The 9,965-nt window shown below is 56.7% G+C and overlaps 1 protein-coding gene across 2 annotated transcripts; it reads left to right on the top strand.

The window, feature by feature from the left end:
• The first annotated feature begins 6,180 nt into the window (after nucleotides 1-6,180).
• On the top strand, nucleotides 6,181-9,609 carry Arc (activity regulated cytoskeleton associated protein). Of its 2 annotated transcripts, none has more exons than XM_029469450.1 (3): nucleotides 6,181-8,187; nucleotides 8,434-8,570; nucleotides 8,757-9,609. In XM_029469450.1, exon 1 carries the CDS (start codon nucleotides 6,377-6,379, stop codon nucleotides 7,565-7,567), a length of 1,191 nt encoding a protein of 396 aa, XP_029325310.1. In that variant the 5' UTR covers nucleotides 6,181-6,376; the 3' UTR covers nucleotides 7,568-8,187; nucleotides 8,434-8,570; nucleotides 8,757-9,609. The 2 variants fall into 2 exon arrangements, with proteins under 2 accessions (XP_029325310.1, XP_021038373.1); XM_021182714.2 differs by having other exon boundaries at nucleotides 8,431-8,570.
• Nucleotides 9,610-9,965: the final 356 nt, after the last annotated feature.

Below are 9,965 nucleotides of genomic sequence, written 5' to 3'. Positions count from 1 at the left end.
CCAAATCATCTCCCCATATCCTGATTCTTTTCTACCCTCTCTATCCTCCATGGCCTCCCCAGGCTGAGGAGGTCCTGGCTACACTGGCCCTGGCTCAAGGCTGGTGTCTTGGCTAGAATAAGGGAGACCTGACTCACCTTGATACCTGGTCTCTGCTACCATCCATGTTCTGCCCCCACATGGACAGAACCCACATGGCCATGTTGCTGCCCTTGGCCTGGAGTAGCACCCCCACACATCTGGCAGTCCCTCTTTATGTCTGGCTGTTGGCTCCTGCATTTCAGTGCTGGCTGGAAGCAGGTACACAAGGAAAAGCTAAAGGGGGCTACGACTGTGACATATATGGTTGCACACAAAACACATTTCCAGACCTGTGCAGACACCAAGATTGACCACTCATCTCAGGGACTCTGTGCGGATGCACACAGGATAGACCAAGGCACGCTGTGCCTGGAGACCCTTCCTAGAATATGGACAGCTGTAGGGAGTCAAGGCTTTCTCACTTTAACGTAGAGTTGGCATTTGTCAACAGGAGGGTGTACCCAGTGCTTTCTCAGCCTTCATGAAGAAGAAAGAGGAGGAGGAGGAGGAGGAAGAAGAAGGAGAAAGAAGAAGGAGAAGGGGAAAGAAGAAGGAGGAAGAAGGAGGAGGAGGAGGATTAGGAGGAGCAGGAGGAGGAGGAGGATTAGGAGGAGCAGGAGGAGCAGGAGGAGCAGGAGGAGCAGGAGGAGCAGGAGGAGCAGGAGGAGCAGGAGGAGCAGGAGGAGCAGGAGGAGGAAGAGGAGGAGGAGTCCTAGTGGTCTTTTAGTACAGTCTGCCTGTTGTATAGTTGAGACCAAGGTGCTGAATGAGTGCCATGAAGTCACACACAGTCTCAGGGAGATGCAAAAGTTCCTGTCCACAGCGCTCTGGAGGCTTAGGCTAGGCGCAGACAGGCTATCTGACATGGACCCAAAAGGGGCTTCCTCAGGTCTAGCTCCTGTCTCTTGATTCTACACTTAGGCTGGCCCCCTAGTGTGTGAGTGCTGAGCTCTGTACCCACAATGCCTGCATGGCTTCTCCTTCCTTGTTCTAGACTATTCTAGCTTGAGCAATGACAATTCCAGGGGCTGGCCTGTTTTCTGCAAGAAGAATCCCCAGGAAGTGCTGGGTGCTCTTTGCCAAGTTCGGAGGCTCTAAGCAAGGCCACCCACTGGCTGGCACTGACAAGTTGCAGAAGAAGTAACCAAGCTAGAAGCACAACAGAGGGCCATCAGGTGGGGAAAATGAGGCCAGGGAAGGGGTGGGGGCTTAGAGAGACTTACTCATGTTCCCATAATACAAAGGGGTGTCTTACATAAGGACTCTAGGAGCCTGGAGGTCTCCGTCTGACCTCTAGCCCAATTCCTAGTCTCTATCATTGTGTGGTTTGGATAGGTTTCTGGCCCTCCGTCCCCCTTATGAATCATGGCTGGGACCAGGGAGGAACACAGGTCTCTTGAGGACAGACTCCCACAAACCTGTGTCCTTGTCTACAGTCAGGTGGGCAGTGGGAAATGCCTGGGGTATAGAGATCATCAAGACTGCGCAGATTCCATGGAAAAATACCAGGCTTCCTTAGAGGCTGGACTGGAGGAGCCGAGGCAGGAGGCAGGAAGGAGGAGGGAGGAGAGATGAGGGAGGAGGGTCTGGTGTGTGGGGGCCCTGAACGAACATGCTGCCTTGCCTTGTTCCAGGGAAAAGGATGTAGCACACAGCCTGCCAGACGGAAGAGGAAGGAAGGAAGGAAGGGAGGAAGGAAGGGGGGGAGGCACAGAGAGAACATGTTCCCGTGGCTCAGGAATGAAGACTGCTGAAAAGGGAGGGGAGCTCTGGGCCCTGGGGAGAACAACTCAGTATCTCATGGTGCCACACCTTGACTCCAGTCCCACTTCCATGTTCTAGCCTGTCTCTGTTACTGGCTAGTTCAGTGGTCTGAGGCAGGTCTCCCACCTTCCAGGGCCACTATGGAAGCCAAATGAGATTACCTTTGTGAGAAATGAAACTGCAGCCCTACCTTAGAGTCTCCATCTTTCCCAGCTTCCCCAGGATCTCCCTCAGTCTCTCCCTTCACCTTGATGTTCTCCTTCAGTCTCAGCCCCCAGATCACTGTGCATCACTGTGCCCTCATGGAGTAGTGGGGACCCCAGTCTCAGCTCTCAGCTCCCAAGACCATCATCGCCAGCCCTACTGTGTCTAGAGACTGGCAGAAGGCCGGTGGGAGGGCCAGGTGTCCTCCCTCCTGCTGGCGGCTCATTCTTATGTCAGCTCAGCCTGAGGGTACTAGGCTTTAAGCATCAGTAGGCAGTGGCTTTCTGAAGTCCACAGTGCCTAGTCTTGAGGACTGGAGTTGGGTTCCTCCTTCCTTCCTTTTTTGTCCCATGCTGACACCAAGAAAGGACTCCAGCCACCTTCAGCTTGGGGGAGCCTTACCCCTCCCTCCCCACACTGCCACTGAGAGAAGGGTGAAGCCAGATGATTAAAAAGGGATGTGGAAAGGCTCTTCTCTTTCTCTCCCTCTGATCTCCGTCAGATCAGATGCTCTGGACCCCTGGTTTCAACCCATAGTGTAGACCTGGAGTTGGACAGGGTACCTGGGTATCAGCCAGGATCTAGGACCAGGCAGCAAAAGACTGCAAAGTTGGGTAGCAGGCAGCTGCCTAGAGATTTGATGAAAGCGCCTAGGCCAGGGGCTGGGTGGGAGGTCCTGCTGCTCAGCCAGTCAAGGGGCAGAAGCCTATACCCCTTCTCCTGCTCCCACACAGATGGCAAGTCTGTGGGCAGATGAGAGCAGGAAGTTCAACCAGGTCCCTGCTGCATCCACCTCTGCTGCCCTGGATTCTGTCTTCATAAGGAATGGGGTCCCTTAACCCATATCACAGGGTGGGGGATGATCAAGGTACTTGTGTGTGTGTATATGTTTGTTCACGGGTATGGGCACACGCTTGTGTGCGCCTTTGTGTACAGGTATGGGGATGGCCGTGAGCTCTGTCCTTGAAGGAGCTTACTTACCCTTGTTACTCACGGATGTTGACTGTTCAGCCTTAGAGAAAACATCTGCTGGGAAGACCATCTAGTCGGGGACAGCTGTGCCCCACAGTGGCCATGAAGGGACTTCGAAGATATCCTATGAGGCACAAGAAGGAGACTTAAGGGACTCTAAAGCCCCCGTGCCTCTGGGAGCCAAGGTGGTGGGGACACGGACATGTGTGATTCCTGTCAGGAATTTTGTACTCACCAGAAGTCTCGGGTTGGGAAGAGGATGAGGAGAGCAGTGCTAGAGGTTCCAGATGTCGGGGCAGGACAGGAGACTAAGGGACACTCGCTGGTCCCAGAGCTCTCTGACTCCTCTCAGGAGGAGGCTTCCTCCTGAAAAAAAGGCTCCTTAGTATGACAGCATCACAATGTAAATGCTAAGAGGCCAGAGCCCAGGGTATCTGGAGTCCTGGGGACAAAGGGCCAGGACTGACAGGGCTGTGGAACCAAGGTCACCTGGATCTTAGCGCTCTAAAAATTCACCCAGGCCTGCCCCATTGCTGAGGACTTGCGCTTTTCCTCAGAATTCATCTAGAATCTCAGGTAATTTCGCCATGGTTCCTCCCCATGTTCTTTCTCTGAACAGGCCCAGCCTCCCCACCCCACCTCACTGCCCCCACCCCACCCCACCCCAGCCCCGATCCTTCCCCAACCTTCCAGGGGGCTGAAGGTGGCACTATCTACCCCTCTCATGGGCAGGATTAGTGGGATGGGTACTGGAAGAGTGTGGGTTAGAAATCCCCCTCTCTGAAGGCAGGGAGCCAGCCAGCCTGGCCTCTTTTTCCAGCAGCAGAATGTAGCCCCAGGCTGCAGTGTGGGGGCGAGAAGGGAGTTGCTGAGGGCTTCTGGGGCGATAATTGGGCAGCGATTAAATGTTCCCAGAGGAGCTGTGGCTGTTGCCTGTGCCTGTCACCTGTCACTGGGCTCCTGTGTTCGTGGCTTCTGAAGACCCCGGAGGAGGAAGCAGGGCTCCCTGTGACTTGTCACCCCAGTGGGGCTCAGAGCAGTGTCTCAGGGTCAGTGGCCTGGATGGACTGCCCTCCATGGAGACAGGAAATGCAGTGGCCAGAGGGTCAGAGCACCTCAGCCTCGGAAACTTCTCCATTTGTGCCCAATCCCCCTACGGACAGGGGGTGGGGGATCCTGGTCACTGGCCACAGTGCAGCTGGTTGTCACCCTTACCCCCTCCAGCCTGCTCATCCCCAGCTTCCCCACTCTAGGGGGCTGTCCACCAGCTTCCCTGTGGGTACAGAGAGACTGACTCTGGCCACTGAAGGGCTACTGCTGGCATGTGTGCAGACAGACCAGGGTCCAGCTGCCCGTCAACCCAACCCCATGGCATAGGACCTTGGTTAACCTTCAGCTCCTTCCAGACTCAGGCCTGCAGCTCCCGGCTTCCAGGATTCCTCCATAGGAAAACTTTAGTTAGTCCCTATTCTAGCAATTTCTCTGCTTGTTTCCCCTCCCTGCAGTGATGCCCCTCCGCCTGCCTTCTGTGTCCGCCTACTCACCTCTAATTAGAAATGCCAGGAGAGCCATTTTAGGGGAGTTTTTTCCCCCAGAAAGACATTCCTCTCAGGGATAGAAGCCCTGGGTGTGTGTTTTTTTTTTGGGCGGGGGGCAGGTTGGCTCTAAGAGAGGCAGGGTTCTCCAGAGCTTCTTGAAAACAGAGGAGGGGGCTCTGAGGGATATGAGGTTAGGAGAGTTCTGTAGGTGTGTGAGCAAAAGTGGGGTGGGAGAAGCTGAGATGTGAGTACACATGGATTACAAGTGGGGGCCACTGGTGTGTGTGGAAGGCCGTGAGTGGGGGGCATGAGTCTACAGAGAGGGCTGTGAGTAGGGGGCATGAGTCTACATGGAAGGGTGTGAGTGGGCTAAGTGCTGGGTGGTATGAGTATTCAGTGTGTATGTATGAGTGTGAGTGAGGGGGAGCTGGCAGAGAGGAAAGGGGGTTCTTGCAGGCACCATGTGTCTGTGGGCCCCTGTAGGCTTCTGCTGTGGGCAGTGATATGTCCCCAAGTAACATCAGGGAATTGGAGACCTAGACCTGTGTTTCTGGCTTGGTGTAAGTCAAGAAGGACGCCCTCCCCCACTGCACCACAGCGCTGTTGGCTGTTGCCAGGGAATCGGAAGGGGCCTCCCTCTAGAGGGAATCTCAGCTTCCGGAGCCCCATTCCTTATATGGCATCTTGCTTTCCTCTGCAGGCTCCTTCCCCTCCTTCCTCCTTCTCCCTCCCTCCTTCCTCCGGACTAACCTCTTGGAAGGCTTGAGAAGCTTCTGGTCCAGTTGTGGCTGGGTCCTAGGGACTTCAGGGCTCAGAATGTTACCTGCACATCTTGATACCCCTATGCCCGACCCCAGTGTCTGTACAGGTTCAAGTGATACATCTGTTTCAGGGCACCGCGGCCCTGTTCAGCCACTGACACACAGACAGGGCCACTCAGTGTCCACAAACCTATGAAGGGGTCCAGAAAAAGCCTTGCCTGAGTGAAGTTCCCGAACAATGTTGGACCAGGCTAGCACTTGGACTTATGACTCTTGGGGCAAGGTTGCAAGGTTGGGCAGGAGTAGGTGTGTGTGTGTGTGTGTGTGTGTGTGTGTGTGTGTGTGTGTGTGTCCCCTGCTAACCAAAGGCAGCTGAGGATAGAAGGGTTTGGAGTGAGATATTCCTACCAGGCACTTCTGAGGTTGTATACTGTGTGGTCAGGATGGGCAAGGGTCAGGATGGGCGCATCAAAGATCCAGAGGGGTAACGTCCAGCTTCTCCCTAAGAAAAGAGATCATGAGGCCCCAGGGCAAACAGTAGGTAATAACCTGCCTTAGCCTCATCCTAGCTGCCCAGGACTAGGTAGAGGAGAGTGTCTCCGGTCCCCAAAATCCCTCCCGGTGGGATGCGTGCAGCTGAGCACATTAGTCACTCGGGGCTGTGAAGGGGCGGGTCCTTGAGGGCACCCACGGGAGGGGAGCGAGTAGGCGCGGGAGGCGGGGCCTGCGGCAGGAGAGGGCGCGGGCGGGCTCTGGCGCGGAGCCTGGGCGCCGCCAATGGGAGCCAGGGCTCCACGAGCTGCCGCCCACGGGCCCCGCGCAGCATAAATAGCCGCCGGTGGCGGCTTCGGTGCAGAGCTCAAGCGAGTTCTCCCGCAGCCGCAGTCTCTGGGCCTCTCTGGCTTCAGCGGCGAGGAGCCTGCCACACTCGCTAAGCTCCTCCGGCACAGCGCACCTGCCACCGCCACTGCCGCTGCAGCCGCCGGCTCTGCTCCCTTCCGGCTTCTGCCTCAGAGGAGTTCTTAGCCTGTCCGGAGCCGCAGCACCGACGACCAGATGGAGCTGGACCATATGACCACCGGCGGCCTCCACGCCTACCCTGCCCCTCGGGGTGGGCCGGCCGCCAAACCCAATGTGATCCTGCAGATTGGTAAGTGCCGAGCTGAGATGCTGGAACACGTACGGAGGACCCACCGGCATCTGTTGACCGAAGTGTCCAAGCAGGTGGAGCGAGAGCTAAAAGGGTTGCACAGGTCGGTGGGCAAGCTGGAGAACAACTTGGACGGCTACGTGCCCACCGGCGACTCACAGCGCTGGAAGAAGTCCATCAAGGCCTGTCTTTGCCGCTGCCAGGAGACCATCGCCAACCTGGAGCGCTGGGTCAAGCGTGAGATGCACGTGTGGAGGGAGGTCTTCTACCGTCTGGAGAGGTGGGCTGACCGCTTGGAGTCCATGGGCGGCAAATACCCAGTGGGCAGCGAGCCGGCCCGCCACACTGTCTCTGTAGGTGTGGGGGGTCCAGAGCCCTACTGCCAGGAAGCTGATGGCTATGACTATACCGTTAGCCCCTATGCCATCACCCCGCCACCTGCCGCAGGAGAACTGCCTGAACAGGAGTCAGTTGAGGCTCAGCAATATCAGTCTTGGGGGCCAGGTGAGGATGGGCAACCGAGCCCTGGTGTGGATACACAGATCTTCGAGGACCCACGGGAGTTCCTGAGCCACCTGGAAGAGTACCTACGGCAGGTGGGTGGCTCAGAAGAATATTGGCTGTCCCAGATCCAGAACCACATGAATGGGCCAGCCAAGAAGTGGTGGGAGTTCAAGCAGGGCTCGGTGAAGAACTGGGTGGAGTTCAAGAAGGAGTTTCTGCAGTACAGTGAGGGCACACTCTCCCGTGAAGCCATTCAGCGGGAGCTGGAGCTGCCGCAGAAGCAGGGTGAACCACTCGACCAGTTCCTCTGGCGCAAGCGGGACCTGTACCAGACACTGTATGTGGACGCTGAAGAGGAGGAGATCATTCAGTATGTGGTGGGCACCCTGCAGCCCAAACTCAAGCGCTTTCTGCGCCACCCACTCCCCAAGACCCTGGAGCAGCTTATCCAGAGGGGTATGGAGGTGCAGGACGGCCTGGAGCAGGCAGCTGAGCCTTCTGGCACCCCACTGCCCACAGAGGATGAGACAGAGGCACTCACACCTGCTCTTACCAGCGAATCAGTAGCCAGTGACAGGACCCAGCCTGAATAGAGGGGCCAGCCCAGGGTCCCCAGCCCGCCTGCCACACCCAGCCTGTGGCTTTTGCCAACTAGGACTTGAGCTGGGGCTGACTCCCAAAGGGATGCCCTGTCCAGCCAGACATCTACTCACCCACTGACCTGGCCTGACTCACAACTGCCACACAACCATGCTACATGGACTGAACATCAAGAAGCCCCTTTCCCATAGGGCTCCCACCTGCCGTCTACCCCTCATTTGTCTGCCCTGGTCCTGGCCCCCAGCCCCATTGGCCTTACCCTCTACACTGTCAGACCATCACAGAACACCTCTGGCTTCCTCATTCTGCTCCAGTTTTCAGGGCCCTTTGGGTAATCAAGAAACCAAGTGTCTGAAAGGCAACAAAAAGTAGGCACCCAAACCCAGGGGACATCCTAGGGCAGATGCTAAAGCAGAGATGCTGAGGGAACCTCAACTTCCGGGGATGCAGCCCGCTCCTGCAGACACAGCAGATCCAGCTGGTACCCTAGCTGCCTCCCAGGGCAACCGGCCAGTCTTGGGCAGCATAGCTCCCCTCCCAGGGGTGAGCGGAAGCCACAAATGCAGCTGAAGCAGCAGACCTGACTGACATCCTGGCACCTCCTGGCCCCCAGGTGAGCCCTGCACCGTGTATCTTAGAGTGGGGTGGGGCGTGCAGAACCAAGTCCACTTTCCAGGAGCCCTTCAAGGCTTCCCTAGCAAATTAGTTGCAAGGGTGGAGTGAAGTGGCATCAGGGTGGGCGCCATTGTAGTGGGCACTGGTACTTCACGGTCCAAGGAGGGGGCTGAGGTGGGGGCGGTTCTGGGGGGAATTTGCTAAGCCAGCTCACCGGGGACCCTGTGATTTCTCACCCCAGCAGTGATTCATACCAGTGGAGAAGAGCAGAGCTCAGCTCCGTGACTCAGCCATGGCAGGCGGAGGGTCCCCGAGGGGCTGAGTCCTCACACCCAGCCGAGGCAGCGGCTGGAGCCTACAGAGCCAGGAGAATGACACCAGGTAAGAGAGTCTTGCCTCCTATCCTGACCAAGCCCCAGATCCCAGCCACTCTCCAGATTTCTGGGTTATCCGGGAAGTCCTGACAGGCCCCAGGGGTACCAGCTGGGAGCAGGGTAACCTGGTGTCCCTCCTGGATCTAGTGGCGAGCAGTTCTCTCACCATCTTGCTGCTTCCTGTGTCCTTCAGGTCTCAAGGCTGCTGAGAAGTCTTTGCTGCCATGTCTGGGAAGGGCATCACCACACCACCAGCACCAGCACCATCCCCTCTTCTCCTGAAGCTGCCTACACGGGTTCCAAGACACTTTCAAGGCAGAGAAAACAAGATTACAGAGAGGAGGTGCCTGGCAGGGGGCAGCACCCCAGCTCAGCCCGAGAGCTGAAGGTGAAGACAAGCCAGCATGAAACCACGGGTCTGCCATGATGCCCGCCCTGCTGGCCACTCACTAGCTGCCTGCCATTAGCCACTGCAGCTTGAGCAGGGTCTGTACCTCTTGGCACAGAGCCCAGCTCGCTGTGTGGCCTTTGGCTCCCCCACCAGACCCTTGCAGGAGCCTTAAGGCTTGGGCCCCTGCCCAGCCTGATCTTTCCTGCTGTGCCCTGCCTGCCGGGTCAAGCCCAGTCCCAGGAGATCCCAGGCCTTGGCTCCTAGGCTGTTCCATGAACCTCCCTGACCTGCCTGGTGATTGCCCAACTGAAACCTCAGCCAAGCCCCTGCTCCAACTACCTTGTGCTGGTAGCTGCTTGTGTCTGCAGTCTGAGTAGGCCTTGTTGCGGTTCCTCCATCTGCCTGGTCAGTTGGTGTTCTGAGACCAGTTCCACTGATGTTCTGACAGATCCTCCACCCTGTGCCCCTGTCAGCCCCCACAAGTTTATTTTTGCACATAAGCCATGACCCATACTCATTTGGCTGGCATAGGGTGTGTAGGTAGGCCCTGGGGACTAGGGAGACCCTGGGGATCTCAAGAGAGTGTGGCTATCCCCTATTTTCACCAAGCCTTGAATATCCAGCCAGGCTGTCTGCCCATACCATCTTACCTCAAAGACAGACATATATCTATATATGATTTTGTTAATAAAACTATGAAACTTATTGGAGTATGTGCCATTTCTTGAGGGTGTGGGATGGGCTGAAGCAGGACCTCAGAGGACACTGCTCGAGGAGGTACAGGAACTCCCACCGCCTATGGACCCCAGAAAAACTTCTAAGTCTAGAATCCTCAGCCTTATTAAAGGCCTCAGGGACCTCCAAAGACCAAGGCCATGGCCTCTAGGCCTGGACAGGCCCTTGAATCCCCATGCTGTGGTGCCAGGTGTGCTGTAGGGGATCTCGTCTGCAGAACTGGGTTCGCCCAGCCTACCCAGCCTGTAATCTGGAGACAGGGTCAATGTCCTATCT

The sequence above is a fragment of the Mus caroli genome, chromosome 15 (genome assembly GCF_900094665.2).
Source record: "Mus caroli chromosome 15, CAROLI_EIJ_v1.1, whole genome shotgun sequence".
NCBI classification, from domain to species: Eukaryota; Metazoa; Chordata; class Mammalia; order Rodentia; family Muridae; genus Mus; species Mus caroli.
Note: the sequence above shows the minus strand (reverse complement) of the source record. Positions and strands in the feature narration are given on the sequence as shown.

Coding starts and splice junctions, on each gene's coding strand:
- Arc (XM_029469450.1), top strand. CDS start 6,377: ATGGAGCTGGACCATATGACCACCGGCGGCCTCCACGCCTACCCTGCC.